At 38.6% G+C, this 17,717-nt stretch overlaps 1 protein-coding gene across 8 annotated transcripts in view; it reads right to left on the bottom strand.

The window, feature by feature from the left end:
* Prrc2c (proline rich coiled-coil 2C) overlaps positions 1-17,717 on the bottom strand; it is a 70,723-nt gene that overhangs the window by 13,679 nt on the left and 39,327 nt on the right. For 6 of the 8 annotated variants that reach the window (XM_036203040.1, XM_036203037.1, XM_036203041.1 and 3 more), the window contains exons 17-24: positions 17,203-17,411; positions 15,660-15,814; positions 14,089-14,923; positions 12,796-12,881; positions 8,234-8,422; positions 7,860-8,111; positions 6,618-6,710; positions 3,647-3,748 (exon numbers count right to left, since the gene is read on the bottom strand). In XM_036203040.1, the coding sequence (XP_036058933.1) occupies positions 3,647-3,748; positions 6,618-6,710; positions 7,860-8,111; positions 8,234-8,422; positions 12,796-12,881; positions 14,089-14,923; positions 15,660-15,814; positions 17,203-17,411 (1,921 nt within the window). The remainder of the gene's footprint in view (positions 1-3,646; positions 3,749-6,617; positions 6,711-7,859; positions 8,112-8,233; positions 8,423-12,795; positions 12,882-14,088; positions 14,924-15,659; positions 15,815-17,202; positions 17,412-17,717) is intronic. The other 2 variants (XM_036203043.1, XM_036203045.1) reach the window with 2 other exon arrangements.

Raw genomic sequence — 17,717 nt, 5'->3', positions numbered from 1 at the left:
GCAAACAAACTAGAACAAAAACAAAGAAAAACCAAAAGACCACACTCTCTACATCCTAGAATGTAGATTCCAAATAGTGTGTCAGACTGAGAGTTTAAGCCTACTTGCTCTCTCACCCAAACGGTCATTATTATTTTAAGATAGAATTAATCGGAGGCTTTAAGAAATACACACTGAACTATGGCTAAAGCTCCACCTCCCCACCAGTGTAAGAAAAAGAGTATGACTCCTCTATGGGATGGAAGTCAGGAAGGGCCTTCTGAAGCATCCTTTCTCTCCATTCTTTCTTTAAACAACACTTCTTGAATGCAGATGGCAAAGTACTAGGACAAAATTCTAGGCCGCTGTACTGCCTGCAGCCATTTGTATTGTGGCCCTGATTTACCCGTACTCTTCATTTTTCAGAAGACAGAATTAGACCTTCAAATCAGAGCAGCACTGCTCACTAACTTTCAGACAACAATGATAACACATACACAACTTTCATTTTTCTACCAGCTACATTTAAAAAAATGTAAAAACAAAAAGGTAGCATTAATTTGGTTATCAGTTAATTTAAGACTATATATAAATAACTAAAATAATAATTGATATAAAAAGCACTAAGACATATCTCTAATTTGTTTCCACTGTTTTATTGTACCACAGACTGGCCTTAAACTCATTATGTACTGGAGGATGACTTTGAACTGCTTTCATCTCTGAAGTCCTGAGATTTACACAAACGTCACCACACCCATTTCTTAAGTTTTTTAATATTAAAATTTCAGATGCAGCATCTATTTCATTTTCTCTTACAGCACACATCAACTTAGACCAGCCATTGTTCAAATGTTGAATAATTTTAGCTATTTAGTGTCTGAACTGGAGGGCAGAGGAAGATCCCTTTACCAAGGCTATGAGGTTCTCAGTATTACTAGAGGAAGTTTTGGGTTGAAAGGAAAACCCACCACAATCTCTTAAGAGGTCATTTTTCCTAAGTAACATTTAATACTATTAACATATTAGCTCTTAAAATGCCAATCTCTAAATGCCTTTCCTCCTGAGACAAGATTTCTTAGTGTAGACCTGGCTGTCCTAGAACTCTGTAGACCTGAACTGATAAATTTGCCTGCCTCTGCCTCCAAAGTGCTGGGATTAAAGGTGTGTGCTACCACTGCCAAGCAATTTCTAAATTCTGAAACAACCTTAATGTGTACTTTATCATATTCCCTTTTGCTGTGGATATTGCGCTGTATAAATAAAATGCTGATTGTATAGGCAAGGACAAGCAAAGAAGAGAATTCTGGGAAGTGGAAGGCTGAGGCATAGAGACGCTGCCAGTCGCCACCACGAGGCATGTGGCAACTTATAGATGAATAGAAATGGGTTGATTTAAGATATAAGAATAGTTAGCAAGAAGCCTGTCACAGCCATACAGTTTATAAGTAATGTAAGTCTCTGTGTGTTTACTTGGTTGGGTCTGAGCAGCTGCGGAACTGGCGGGTGAGAGAGATTTGTCCTGACTGTGGGCCAGGCAGGACTGGAGAAAACTTTAGCAACACCCTTTAAAAAAACACACATAATACTCATCACTTAATTTTATGCTGACCGCCACCATTAAAACATCAAATTGCTCAACTCCTTTATGTTTAAGAATGCATATGTATTTCTCACAATCACTGTGCTAATTCAAATATACTTTTATTTTAAAAATAAAAGTTGTGGAGGGTAGGGTGTTACTAGAACCTGCCCTCTCCCCCCAAATCCAGAGATCCTTTCTAAATCCTAGAATGGCACATCTAGAGACCGTTCTGCTCCTGCACTGCCCTGAATTTGAGCTCTTACTTGGAATATGTTGTACCCTGGTATTTTAGTTGAGTTTCTCCTTAGTTGTTCTGAATGATGGAATCCATAGCCAGGTTTGTGGTATCACCTCCATCCCTTAAGGGACAGCTGAGGTTTCTGCCTAGCTTCTGACAGAAGACTGACTTTGTGGATGAACATCCAACCCTATTTAAGTACTACACTCTCCATATATAATGTAATAAGAGGAAGTCTAAAAACATAATTATTTTATTAGTTGGGAGATTTCTTCTGAAATAAACAATGTACATATCTAGGACAAGCCAACTTTTGATCTTCATTAAAATCTGTTAAAAGTAACTGTAAAACAAAAGCAAACATCGTGTAGGGAACATAAGTTTGTTGCCCACTGTTATAGTAACCTGACATTTTGGCGCTGTAGTAATTTGAGAAGACTACTATGTCTTTTTAGCAGTAGGCAATTAACATGATATGGGATATAGTTCACATATATACTTGGCTTAATTTCACTTCTTATACAGCAAGGAAACAGTTTGTCTTTGGAATTGAAGGATACTAAAACTATAATTATTTTACATGCTGGAAATAATGCCCATATAGAACCTTATACAACTAAGTATTTTTTCCAAGAAAGGTTTAAAAAAAAAAAAGTAAAACGACAGGATGACAGATCAAGCTAATTTAATTTTTACTCTGTATGTAACAGTTCTTAGAATATTGAAAATGAGTAAAAGGCAAAGCTCAAGAGGTATTATAAAGAATTAACAACTGACTCAGAAACATATAAATGACATTACATTTGCTTATATGAAATCTGATCAATATAAGCATACAAATTATCTGAATTATATAAAAGGAATGCAGATTGAGACAGTCCTCTGAGTAGAAAATCAGCAGCAAAGGTAGTCAACAGGAAGAACAGGGCACAATGGACATCTCCGTCACAGCCTCACAGGTTTATTAACTCTTACAAAGAAGTGACCGTGAGGTTGAGCAGCAAGAGTCTAGAATGAACACTGGCCACATGACTGAAACAATTTCGCCTCCCCTTCCTCCCCTGTGCAACATCAAAGATTCACGACAACCCAATCAGGAGAATCTGCCTTTAGAGGCTAATCCCATGCTTGCCCAGATTATGAACCCAAAAGGGCATCAATAAATACATCTACAGACATTTAAAAAAATTCATGTTTTCTCCCCCTAACCACTAGCCCACCCTAAGGTGAATCATAGAAGATAACCTCAAGTAACCTTCTTATAGAATTCACATAGGTAAAAAATCGTGAAAATAGGCTAGAAAAACAAGGCAAATGCCAGGCCTGGTGATACAGGACAGTCTGTAACCCTTGCTATCTAAGAAGCTGAAGCAGAAGTATGGCAAAGTTAAAAGCTAGCCTGGGCTACACTATATCTAAATGTATCTCTAAAAGTAAACATATGGCTGGGATGTGGTGGTACAGTGCTTGCCTCAAATGTGAGGTCCCAAGTTCAATCTTTAGTACCCCAAACCAAAACTTCCCACTTTTGCTTAGCAAGTATGCTTATGTTAATAGCCTTTTCATAAAATATTCCTGCATTCATTGAATTTACAGATGACTTATAGGAAAAAAAAAACATTCTTACCATAATTAGTACTGTGTAGTTGAGTACAAATCACAAACTGTAATTCTATTTTTATGTCAAAATTCACAAGCATAATAGACTTGCCATTGCCAAGCAGTGTTAAAAGCCAACGTAATTTTAAGGTATAATTTGACATAACTCAAAACCACTATTACTGTGAACTTATGTCCCTTGCATGCAATGATTAAGGAGCCTTGGAGATGGATGCTGTACATACCTTGAAGGTGAGGCTGAAAGTAGTGGGAGGAACTGAAGTTAGGCTGGAGCTCTGCTGTATAGTCTCCCTCTTAGGGAGGGGAAGGGTGTTGGGCAGGGGCACCTGAAAAGGCAGGCAACATATCACAATCTAAGTGTGCTGCAAAAGCCCCATCAGTCACAGTGCTAATGTATTCTAAGGGTGCTGTATCTGACTACTTAAGTTACAATGCTTACAGAGGCTGATAACTATGTTTAAAGTTCTGAAGAGAAAAACTATCTGCTTGGGTATACACAAATTGTCAGGAAAAAAGAACCTGCCTTGAACATAAAGTACATACTACTCAGGTATTTTTAAATCAAATCTTGTATTTTAAACAAATTCCCAGGTAGTGTTAATAATACTGATCCAAGAGCCATACTCTGTGCGATGAAGTTCTAAGAAATACGACTTTCTTATCCTGAGCATTTAACCCAGCAATGCAAAGGTAGAAGACCTCTTTCCTCCAACACAATCAGCCTCTGTATACCTTACCTCACCACATCAAACCGTTCTAGTGTGTAAGGGGAGGACTGCAGCAAATACTGTTAGAAACTTTAGCTACTATGCACTATCTGTATTAAAAAAAATTAGTCCCTAGATCTTGTAATTTTACTATGTGTACTGCTTTATGTTTGTTTTTGATGATTCACTCATTTATTCAGAAAAATAACTGCTTGGGGTGATTTCAGATTTAAAAAAATCACGGAGATACTATGGACTATCTCTAATGGAGATCTGTCAAAAACATTTATTAGTTAACAAAGATTCTTTAATAAATCCTGAAACTATAGTAATAAAAAATGTCAGCTGTACTTAACTCTGTGGGGCAAAGTGCACAATAATTTTAATACTGGTAATACAAGCTACTACCCAAGTTAAGACACTGATTGAAAAGCCTATACTGGGGCTGGAGAAATGCCTCGGTGTGCTTACTGCTTTGACAGAGGACCCAGATTCCGTTCCTGGTGCCTCACAATACAGTTCCAGATTATATTTTTAAAGACCAAAGTTCTACATCTGAAATGGAAACTTCTAACAGATTAATCAAGACATCTCAAAAGGCCTTATTATTTTTCCCATTGGAGACTGTTAAAATTAGCACAGAATCACTACCACTCTTGGCCCACGGAAGCAACACTGAAGCCATCTACCTAAATTATGTTTTTGCTTTTATAAATGACTTAGACACATTACTAATAATTAAATGGAGATTATTCACATATACACAAGACTGGATTTCTTCCTTCCAAGTAGTTGTCAGTGTACAACGTCACATGCTAATTGGCCTTAGGAGCACATGGAGACTATTGAAGTGCTCATCTCTGTATATATTTTTAAATGACAAAATGTTATAGGTTTAGAGAATTATAAAATTTACATTTCTCCAATTATATTTCAGATCATAGATCAGCAGAGAGCATCATACACTTTCTAAAAAAAAAAAAAAGTGATCCTCCTGCCCCAAGACAGGGTTCCTCTGTGTAGTCCTGGCTACCTTGAAATTCACTCTGTAGACCAAGCTGGCCTTGAACTCAGAGATCTGCCTGCCTCTGCCTCCTGAGTGCTGGGATTAAAGGCGTGTGTCACCACAGCCCAGCTGAAAATATTGCAAATATTTTTTTTTTCCCATTTTTTACTAAGGAGAGATGGCACAATTAAAGCATAAACTCATGAAGTTTGCTGGAATGTTACTGGCTGGTCATCTAGCAGTGGAATCAGCATTGAAACTCAACAAACAGCTCTTAGAAGAGCTCCTATTGCACAGGAATCTTCTCTCATAAAGGTGGAGAGGGGAGTGGTAGGTTCCAGGGTATGGTGCATGAAGCAATCTTACAACTTCTAATAACTGGACAAGCCAATCAAGTTCTCAACATCAAGTACAACTCATTCCTCTCTATTCTTTTTCCTCAGCTATGTAGTGCAAGTGCTTTGATTTGACTATAATCTTAATAAACTGACCCCTAATGTAGCTCACCTTTCTAAAATTCCACATACTTGATGCTAGAGGGACGAATAGACAGCATGAGGGAAAAATATAAGACAAAAATCAAGATTTTTATACTGAAAATGATTAAGTCCTTTTGAAGAAAATTTTAATTGTAGCTATAAAAGTATTTTTGGAAAGAACAATCAACATTTAAATATGATAGCTTTTGATTATTATAGAAATTTATATTTGAAAGGGAGATCAGATGACCAAATTTTTCCCTTATAAAGTGAGAAAAATACAAGAAACTTTTAAATGTCCAAAATTATACTGTGCATGTGACCACAGCAAGTTACTTAGCATATTTAGAGTATTTTCTCATCTGTAGTGAACTAGGAAAAACGATATACTGTACTGACTTAAAACATCCAATTATAATCTTGTCCCTAGTAAACAAGGGCTTAATTTGCCACACAACATCGCCTAATACTAGAAAGTTTAAGAAATTTTGGAATACTCATGTACATATTATAGCTCAACTTTCATAAAAGGAATGCTGGCAAAGCCCCCTCTTATGTATTTAAATTTCAAAAGAAATGCTTGATTCTTCAGAAATGGTTTCTTTTATTCTAATGACCTTAAATGAGTATAGCTTCATTGCACCATTAAAAAAGTCTCATTGTGAACAAATTACTCAACCAAATAAAATTAACTGTAGTATATAAGGGAAAACCCAACACTTTTTTACCAAACTAGGTTAATAGGATGAGTGCCCATAAAAATCAATCCTTAACACAAGTCTTGGTCTTAGAAAGCTACTAACTTGTTTTGGGGAAGAAAATGACGACAGCTTTGGGTTTAGTAGGTATATTTACTGCAGTGCTCATAAACACAAACTTACTATCAACTCATTCCCTGTTAAGAGTCCAATATTGGTCATGACAGTGTATTTAAGACAAGACAACAACGTATTAGATGACAGCCAGGTTTCTATCCAAACCCGTCAAATCTCTGATTACTTACATTATTAACCAAAGTATCCTCCATCTTTGCATTATTAGTAGACACAGTGTTAGGCAGAGAAGAAGAAGGTGTAGTATAGTCTGTTACAGACTCCTGTGGAGGAGTAACAGAAAAAGTCCTTTAAAGCTGAATTTATAAGTCACCTTATGACAGTTTAATAGAATAGAGGTAAAGCTGTTTTGGAAGGAAAGAGATCATAAAACTTTATGCCCTGAATTTCAATCCAGAAGAAGGCTAATAAAGCATGGTACCTTCAAGGAACAATATCTCAACTGCTGCTAGACTTTTTGCACATATTTAAAATGTACTTCACAGCATTAGGTAGGAGGCTATCAACAAGATTAACTATTTGTGAGTTATATTGTTTAAATCTCTTCTTTGAATATGGTAAAGTAGGACTGTTTTAGTTCCTACTTACATAAAAAATTAAAGGTGTATGACAATTAACACAAAATATCACTTCTTCCTTCATTTTCAAGCAATGTCTCCAGATGAAGACAAGTATCTTTTCCCAGTCATTTTCCGTAACTTGCCCTTACAGGCATATCTGGTTACATAGTGAGCCTGCAGACATGTGGATGCTGGAATCTTTTACATAAAATGTTACAGTATCTCTAAACAAACTACCATCTTCTCTACATTACTAACAACATGTAATACAACGAAATGTTCTATTACTGGATATAATAGTTTAAAGAAGACAACAAAACAAAACAAGCAAAACCTAACAACAACAACAACAACACAACAACACAACAACTAGCCCCTATATTTCAGGGAGAGTATTTTTGATCCAGATTGGAGTTCAGGAGTCCTGAACTCAAGAGACATAAGGGAGCCGACTCTATTTTAAAAGATATACATCTTTCAATCAATGTGGAAAGCAAGTCAATATTTTAGTGTTCAACCACAGACACAGTGATTTGTTCCAAGTGTGTCCCTTTTTTAAGTTTAGAATTATAATAGAAGGCCAGATAAAGCTATACCAGACAGAGACATCTTTGAAATGCTTACAAACTCAAGGGAAAGAATTCTAATCTTATAGTTTTTTATTTAAGCCCATTCAACAAAATACAAACTTCTACAAAAATGTAACTTTTTTTTGCAGAGACATTTATATTATATAAGTATCTCCCCAAATAAAAGCTTGCTAAAGAACAACCAGCATAATACAATGCTCAGCACAAAAAGTACAGGATTGATGTTCCCGTCACTCATTTTGCATCAGGGCATGCTGCTTACCTTTGCATCAGTGCCATAGTCTGCAGATGACACCGAGATCATTGCTCCTATTTCAGCAGACATCTCTGAGACGGCTTTGGTTTCTTTTGCTGCGCCAGGGTCTGTGTTTCTGACCACAGCTGGGCTGGGTTTCTCCTGTCCTTCTGGCTCTGCCTGTTGGGCATCTTTAACTTTTCTATTTTTTAATGATCGCTCCTTTCCAATGGGACCAGGTTTATGTTCTTTGTTTTCTACCAGACTTAAATCTGGAAGCTAAAGTCAATGTTTATTACAAACTTCATTATAGTGAAAGATTTATTAGACACTAAACCCGATTTTACAATAATTGTCTCTGTCCATTTCAGAATCACATCTCCCTTACAAACAGTACTCACCTTCTGAGCTTTAATAGGCCCTGCCCGTGGCTGTTTCTGACGCTGCTCTTTAGGTTCTGGAACTTTGTCGGCTGGTTTTTCTGAAAGCACGGGAACCACCTCATTTTCATTCCCATTTGAAGCTGGAGCACCAAACTGAATTGTGTCAATTCCAATCTCCACACCATTCTCTTGACCGTTTCTTGTTCCCTAATAAAATAATGTTTAACATTTGGTATAGCACAGTAAGCAAAGTTCAGACTTGACTGAAATATGCATCCAGTTTAAGTCTTCAAAGTCCTAGCTCTGTGATGAGGAAAATCAAGAAAAGCTTCAAGTTATGCCATCATTAAAACAAATGTAAAATCAACAAATGCCAAAGGTATAAATGGAAAAGAAAGATAGTAACTATCAGTATCAACAATTTCCTGAAAGTCTGCTTTGAGAGTAACCCAAATAAAAAACCCAATAAAGTACTATGTGAATGGTGAGGTGATATGTACACCCATGGAATCAAGCCACTAATTAAAACACTAGTTTTCTGAACATATTCTTTGTGCTAGGCAATATCATTTGGATTTTCTTGGATAAAATGAAGGACCAAAAAGTTGGGTAGGGGATATTAAGAAAAGCTAAGACAGAATTAAGCAAAGGTCACTTTAGAATGTTAGAGGAAATTCCTGAGCAAAACATACTGGAAAGGAATAACTACCAATATAAAGTGTCTCAGAAAAATTGGAACAGCTAATGTAATGTAAAAGTTAACAGCACAAAAGGTGAGTGAGGCCAGAGCCCAGCAGTTAACAGTGATGGAAGACAGCACACAGGAGGCTAGATGCATGCAGCAGCCACAGTGACTTACAAATTGCTACTCCATATGATTTTTGACCTTACTGAACTTAGTGTGGCTAATTATACTATGGGTGCCAAAGTCTAGACAAAATTGCTGTAAGTTAGAATAAAATTTTATTTTAGTCAATGTTTAAATTTCTATAGGAAGTTAAGAGTGTTCTACAGCAATTTGTAACTAAAAATGACTAATGATGTAGAAATTACAATCTCCTATGTAGTTGAATGAATAGAAAATGAGCAACAGTAACTATAAGAGAATACCTGTTTTGAGTTCTCTAAGTTAACCCAAAGTGATAAGCAAGGACTACTAGCAGGGCCTGATAGAGGGCTCCTCGTGCAGACTGACCCGTTTGGTTTCCAGTACCCAGATCAGTCGGCTCAAAGCTGTCGGACATTACAGCTCCATGGTAGTGGATGCTTCTGGCCTCTTTTGGGTACCTACAACTGCACACATACCCACACACACACCTTAAAAAAAAAAAAACCTATGCGGCTGAAGAAATAGCTCAGTTATTAAAGTACTTGTTATACAATCATCAGTATCTGATCTTGATCACAGCACCCATATAGAAAGCCAGGTGGGCTTGGACTAGGATGTACTTGAAATCCTAGCAACAGAGAGGTGGAAAGGTAGATCCCCAGGCTTCAAGGGCCAGCCAGCTTAGTCTAATCAGCCTCACATTCTGGTCAGAGACAGTAGCTCAAAGTGCAATGTTGATGACTCCCGAGGAATGACACTTCAGGATGACCACACACACACACACACACACACACACACTCTCTCTCTCTCTCTCTCTCTCTCAAATAAAACATAATGGAAAGATATCAGGGAATTCTCTTCAATGTCTGAAATGCCAATTTTGCTAACATAAAAATTTCAAGGTAAAGGAACAGCATTCTCTCAGAAAGCAGTTTCTAGCTGGAAGTTGCAGAGAACGTGAAGATGATAAGAAGCAAAGTGTGGGGGGCTGGAGAGATGGCTCAGTGGTTAAGAGCACTGACTGTTCTTCCAGAGGTCCTGAATTCAATTCCCAGGAACCACATGGTGGCTCACAACCATCTGTAATGAGATCTGGCACCCTCTTCTGGCCTGCAGGCATACATGCTGTATACATAATAAATAAATCTTTGCGGGGGGGGGGGGGTGGGGTAGTAGCACATGCCAGATACATCAATCAGATCCCCCTAGAACTTGAGTTCCAAGTAACTCTGATCCACCTGATGTGGGTGCTGGGAGCCAAACTTGAGCCCTCTGCAAGAGCAGTAAGAACTCTTAACACTTGTGCCCAGGCAATAACATCTCCGATGTAGCTATAAAACTTCTTATTCTCATCGCTAATTCTGATTCATGTGTAGCTGCTCATTTGAAATTGATGACAATTTTTTTCTTTCTTCCTGTTCACACCAATAGTTCTCCTTTTCCTGACATTCTACATTTATCATGATATTAAAGGTCATTTGCTCAATGACCTTTAATATCATTTCTTTGGTTTATATCATCTGACTACTGTCATTTAAACTCCCTTGCCCCCTCACCCATGCAGACAATTCTTACCAGAACAACCTATAGTTATGCCCTGTCACTCCTTTGCATCCATGACACCCTCCAATGGTTTTCCCTGTCTTCCAAAGCCCCTATAAGCTCTCAGCTCTGTTCTGTTCACTCCAGCCAAGGGACTTCTCTGACTACTCTGAATACACCAGTTGTTCTTGCCTCATGACTTTCAGAACTGCTATCCTCTGAACTGAGAATTGACCTTTTTTCTCAGATATTTGACTGGCCTATTCTCTGTATCTCCTCCAAATCTTTATTCAAATATCACACAAGTAGAATCTCTTTGCCACTTTAAATTACCTCCATCTACTTTGACAAAATCCTTGTCTAGTCTCCTCATTACACAGCATTCTTGCCGATCTCTCCGCACACTATCATGGAGGCCCCATGAAGACAGTGTCTTTCAGTTCTATCTTCAGCACCAGAAGGGAGCTGAACTTAGAAGGGAGAATGGCCACTGACAAAACACCATTTACCAATACTGCACACAGTGAAAAATGACAGAACAGTAACCTGTAAACTGTAGTACCCTATTATATATGAACATGAGGAAAGCCTGGAAAATAGTGACTGTATTACGGTCTGTACCACAAGGTTTTTTCTGGATATCAGAATGAAAAGAAATGTTTAACCTTTAGCTAAAGGTGAAAAAACAGCTTGTAAATATAGAGGACCAGTAGCATTAATATCACCTGGCTACAAAACACAACCCAGACCTGATGGATTAGAAATTCTGGGCATGAACTTAATCTGTTTCAATGGCCCTCTTAGGTTAATAATGAGCTACAATAAAGTTTGAGAAATTATTTAAAAAACTATTGAGAGCCACTGGTAGAAAAGGCCATGAGAGTATACAGCAGGTGACAACTAGAGTTCAGAAGGTCAACCTATCAGAACTAAGGGATCTGCTAGAGGAAACCATCACGCAAGGCATTACGGAATTACTGCCTTTTGAATGAATTGGCTGTCTCTTGTAAACTTCCTGTGCAGTATCAGCTTCAAGTCTCCCCATTTACAGTGCATTTCCATGTAATGTGTATATGTAATCTCATGACTACATCTCAATCTTGGGTACACATAGTTGTGGATGGCCTAGAAGATGGTTTCTTATTTAACTGTACTTTTTTTTTTTTTTTCCTCCCGAGACAGGGTTTCTCTATGTAGCCAGGCTGGCCTTGAACTCAACTGGTTCTGCCTCCCGAGCACTGGGATTAAAGGCGTGTGACACCACCGCCCGGCTTAACAATTTTTATGAATAGAAACATACAAAAATATGCTTCATACTAGGTCTATTGGTCCATTAGAGGTCTTGTTCTCCACCCTTAGCCACTGACAAGGTAAATATTGGCCAGACAAAATGTCCTCATAGAACTTTCATAGAGCAGAATTGCACGGGCCTGGCCTTGTTGGGTCAAAACCCTTCAGAAGAATTATAGTGAACCAGAAGTGTATCTTAGTCCTTCTAGAGATCAATAGCACCTGTGTTGCCCTAAGCTTCCTCCACTAACTAGCACCTCCCCACTCTGATTCAAATAACAATTAACCCTATTTTTATTTCTATACCAGTTTTTAGTGCAAGACTTTTAGGCTCAGTAGACTAATTATATACAGGTCCTGAGATTCAGTGACTAACAGAAAAAGGCTGTTAACTGACTAACCATGCCTGGATATTACTAATCACATAAAATAGTACATGTATTCTTTGCCTTTTCCTTAAATCTCTCATTTGTTTTATTTCTTTCCTTGTAAACCTTGTAGCGATCCCTTTAAGAGATAGCCAGAACTTTTTACAACCTACAGCTGTTGTCAATCACCAATTAAGCTGACCAAGTTTTTGCCAAGTGTGACTCTTATCAGAATCCTTGTCCCTGAGAGTTTATAGTTTTTACTAATAAGTTCTTAACGAATGGAGAGAGAGAAATGAGAGAACAAAGATTGAGAGCAGAGGACTGAGAGGAGCTAAGCATGAAAACAGAAAAGAAACTGTGTAGATAAAATTGACTTGGAAGAATAAAGTGAATGGACTAAAGAGCTCAGTGTGTTAGATTCATTGAATAGCCCTCAGTGTAGCATCTGTTCTGGACCCTGGTAGAAATCTCCTTAAAGTGGGCACTTGGGGGAATCTGGTAAAAAACTAGGTCACTAATTCCATCAATGCCAGTAAGTCTATTCTTACCTCTGATGAAGTTGCTGATCCAAATGATGTCAAGGGCTTATTCCACGCACTGACTGAAGGTGGCTGTGGTGGACTAATAGGACCTACTAAAAGTCATTGAGAAAAATGTGACCATTAACATTTAGATGTTGAAGTCTAATATTCAATCCTTAGTTGCAATGGTAGTCTGACAATAATACAATTCTCTACATCACAAATTTTTTTCACACCGCCCCCACTACCCCACCCCCAGCAGGGTTTTTCTCTGTGTATTCCTGGCTGTCCTTGAATTCAGACTTGCCAGTCTAAGGTGTGTGCCTTATCAAGCTAACAGATTCTTACACGTCAAAATAAGTAAGGCCCAATCAAGGTCTGTTACATACATATATCATCACTTTGTCTACATAAAACACACTCTGTTCTACCCTTTCATGCTATGGTGCCTTTCTTTCCATTTCATCTTAAATGGTCTCTTTCCTAAATTTATACAAACTTTACATTCCACATGAGAGAAACACATAGCTTTATTTTTTAACCTTCCAATATCTCTCTTGTTGATCAACAGATCTTTTCTCTCTCCCATGTAGGTCCTCTTTACTTTTACCTGTGTGCACCTACTCCCCCATTCACAAACAATCTAAAGCACACATAAAGAAAAACAGACGACTTGTTCTAGTGAATCTGGATTATTTTGTTTAACATGTTGATCCCCATTTCTGTTCACTTTTCTGCAAATGACATAATTCATCCTTCTTTATGGCTGAATAAAATTCCACTGTGTTATATTAGAACTTTACTAATTTATCGGTTACTGATTTATCTGGGCTGATTACTTATATTGGCTACTGTGAATACTGTTAAATAAACACCAAAGCTTGAGCATCTCTACTGACATAAATCCTTTCAGATATATACCCAGGAATGGAAGAGCTGGATCCTATGGTGATTCTATTTTTAGTTTTTTGAAGAACCTGCATAATGATTTTCATACTGGCAGAGATAATTTACTGGTTGTGTATAAGGGTTTCCTTTTCTCAACTAGCATCTGTTGGTTTTTCTAACAGCCATTCTAACTAGGGTGATATGAAATTTCAAAATTAAAAAAAAGTATGTTGTTGTTAACTATGCTTATTTTAGAAATAAACATTTCAAGAAGAAACTAAGAAACAATTGCTACTACTGTTCCCTACTAGGAAAATGAGATGGCTAGGTGGGGAAAAAAAAGCTTAACTGAATTTTTAAGTAAAATAGAAAACAAATGTCAGTATTTCTATCTATTTTCCTACCCCATCCTTCTCTCTGTTGCATACTTACATTTTTTGGAGATGTCATTCAGCACAGCTGGAGCAGCCACTTTGTTATCCCACAATTCAGCTGTTAGAGGACCATGTGATTGTGGAGTCTGGATGGATTTTCCTGTGGCTACATAATCTGTGCCATTAGATGTTTGAGCTGAAGGTAATCTAATTGAAGGTGGTGGCTGTTTTGAAGATGGTGTTGGAGGTGGAAGTGGACTCTGGACTGGTTTGTGGGTCTGGGTCTGCGTCTGTACTGGTGCAGCTGGGGCTGGGGCAGTGGTTGCAGCCGAGGCTGGGGCAAGTGGAACTGAGGCTGCTGGCGCTGAGGCTGGGGCAGTTGACGTTGAAATAGTTGGTACAGCTGGGGCTGAGACTCCTGGGGTGGGGGAAGAAACTGAAGCTGGTGCCAGGGCTGAAGCAAGGATAGGAATTGAAGCTGAGGCGAGAATGGGGACAGAGGCTGTAGTTGATGCTGAGGCAAGGATAGGAGTTGGAGCTGGAACTGAGACTTGGGGTGAGGAAGAGGCTGTGGCTGAGGATGAAGTGGACACTGGAACAGGAGCTGAGGCTGGAGGTGGAGCTGGAGCTGAGCTTGAAGTAAGAACTGGAGCTGGGGTGGAGGCTGGAGCTAGGGCAGTGGCTGAGGCCAGAACCAGAACTGGAGCTGAGGTGGAGGCTGGAACTGAAGCTGCTGGGGATGTTAAAACCGCAGCCGAGGAAGAGATGGACACCGCAGCCGAGGCTGGAGCTTGTGCTTGCTGAGTCCCTGGGGCTTGCTTTTTGGCAAACCTTGGAGGGAGTTTAGAAGTTTGACCTCTTCCTTTTTCATTTACATTTTTTTTGTTCCACACCTTAAAGAAATTGACAGAACCATTTCTGTTGTCAAGAATATGCCCAAAGAAACAATGCACACATGTAATTTCTACTTCCTACTATTTCTACAACTTCCTAGTGCTAACTTGGCTATTTCAATTTTCCAAATTGGACACCGTCAGGGTACTAATGAGATTTAAAACTGCAAGAAGAAAAGATAATAAAGAGAAAAAAACTTATTTTTATATACAAGATTAACCCCCCCCCCCCATCAATCCGAAATATTTAACAAAGTTTGAAGTGAATTTGATCTCCCCGAACCCTCCCTCCAAAAGACAAGAAGTCACTTCTGGATCTGTGTACTGTGATCATTCAATTTCCAAGATAATTTAAAACAATCTGAATTCTACCATGGAACAAATTAGTAACACATTAGATCTATTGTTGGAAAAAGACAAGCTACAGCAATTATCTCATTTTTTTTTTTTTTTTTTTTTTTTTTTCGAGACAGGTTTCTCTGTAGCTTTGGAGCCTGTCCTGGACTAGCTCTGTAGACCAGGCTGGCCTCGAACTTGAGTGCTGGGATTACAGGCGTGCGTTACCACTGCCCGGCAATTATCTCATTTTAAAAATTACCTAATTTAGGTTTAGAGTTCCCAGGTGAGATGATAACTCTTTAGCTAAATACAAACGCCGTTAGGAGTAAACCTGCCCATTGCTAACATGCTCTGACAAACAACATATGAACTAGCAAGAAAATGATGAGCTTTGAACCTGTACAACTTGTTCTTCCTTCTTTCGGCGTTCCTCATCCTGTAACCGCTTTTGCTGTTTTTTAGATACCACTTCAGTAAAGCCATCATCATTCAAATTTGACTGGGGATCTTCAATTACAGTTACTTCAGGGTGATCATCAATTATAACAACACCTGCAGGCATGAAAAATTTTAGAGTATAACTTATTTCCTACCTTGTGAGACGACCCATAATGGATTAGCAAATTTCAAAGCCATTGCACCTTAATGAAAAAGTTTCATAAACAAGACTAAATAAAAAGTCCTAAAATTGCATTTTTGAAACAGGGTGTCATGTAGCCCACAACAGTCTCAAACATGTACAGCTGAGGCTGGCCTTGAACTACAGATCATCCTGCCTCTACCTGTCAAGTGCTGAGATTAGAGGCGTGTGGCAGCATTCCAGTAGCTTATTGAGAATACCTGTCCATGAGCTATTTGGTAGCTGTTGCCAGACCAACTAGAGGTATTGCAATGCTTCTGCTGAAGTAACTCTTGTAACTAACAGTATACCCACTTCGGATCTTCACTCATTCACCTCACATCACCACAAAAAAAGAAAGCACAAGGTATTTTGAAAGAGAAGAGGCAACATTCTCCTAATAGGCTGGGGGTCCGCCACCATGGAAAGTCCCTAACTGCGTATCCCCATGTTGTTTTGATTGGTTGAAGTTGAAGGATTGCCCTCTTTCTCCCCCCCCCCCTTTAAAATGCTTGCTTTCCTGTCTTGGGGACATGTTTCGGATTCTATACCAGTCACTTCCCTGATAGACCAGACTTTTCCAATAAATTTTCTGTTTGCTCGAACCCGGTTTTCCTGGTGGATTCTTCCTGGATTCTTAGACCCTAACAACTCAGCCTTCTACTCATTCATTCATTCATTTTCTTTTTTAAAAAATAAAGGTTCAGGCCAGGCACTGGTGGCGCACGCCTTTAATCCCAACACTCGGGAGGCAGAGGCAGGTGGATCTCTGTGAGTTGGAGGCCAGCCTGGGCTACCAAGAGTTCCAGGAAAGGTGCAAAACCACACAGAGAAACCCTGTCTCAAAAAACCAACCAACCAACCAACCAACCAACCAACCAAATAAATAAATAAGTAAATAAAGTCCAGAACCACTTCAGTTCTAATTCAAAATCTCCACTTAATGTTTTCCTCTGCTTTGTCGTGCCTATTTCACAATTTTACTGGCATGTGCTTTTTTTTCCTTCCCCCAGAGCTGAGGATCGAACCTAGGGTGTTGTGCTTGCCAGGAAAACACTCTACCACTGAGCTAAATCCCCAACCCCTGCAATTTTACTGGTTTGATCAATTTTAACCCTCACCAATTCCATGAAGAACAGTGAAACCTTCCTAGAGTATCATTAACAAAAACTGTACTCAATATTTATAAAGTTTAAGCCAAAGTTAGAATTTCACAGTCATCTCTATGTTTAACATAAAGGTCTAATGCTTTATATATGCTATATATGTTTCTATAGTATCTGCTTAAATTTACCAAGAAATAAAGGAATCTGTAACATACTTGCATAATTGTTGAGATCAAACTGTGAGAGAGCATCTACTTTCTCTTTGGTCTTTTTAGGACCTGGTTTGGGGTCCTCTCTTTTTTTTCCAGTACCATCCTTGGAATTCTTTTGTCCAGCACCATTAGGTGCTCCTTCTTGGTGGTGTGCAGCATTACCATTGACAGGGTCAACACCAGCTGTGCCTGAAGACTGGTCATCAAATGGCCTATAGAAAATGAGATGATTTTCACATACTCCAACAATAGAAAAATGTTCTTCCTGGTAGTTTGTTAAGAAGGCCCAGTCTGTCTCAGCAGCCGCCTGAAGGCATAACCTCACTAAAACTGAGGATACCAATACAGCAGAGGTCTTTGAAGTTCTCCCCAATAATTAATTTTAGAATTCTAAACCTCAGGAGGTTATTGTGTCCATTTGCCCACTGTTTTATAAATGAGCTACGACATGGACATAGGGGAAAAAAATCTGTCATATCTGTGATTGGATCCACTCCTAAAGTGGGCACTATATGAAA

The sequence above is a fragment of the Onychomys torridus genome, chromosome 11 (assembly GCF_903995425.1).
Source record: "Onychomys torridus chromosome 11, mOncTor1.1, whole genome shotgun sequence".
NCBI classification, from domain to species: domain Eukaryota; kingdom Metazoa; phylum Chordata; class Mammalia; order Rodentia; family Cricetidae; genus Onychomys; species Onychomys torridus.
The sequence above is the reverse complement of the archived record's forward strand: the minus strand, read 5'-3'. Positions and strand labels throughout refer to the sequence as shown.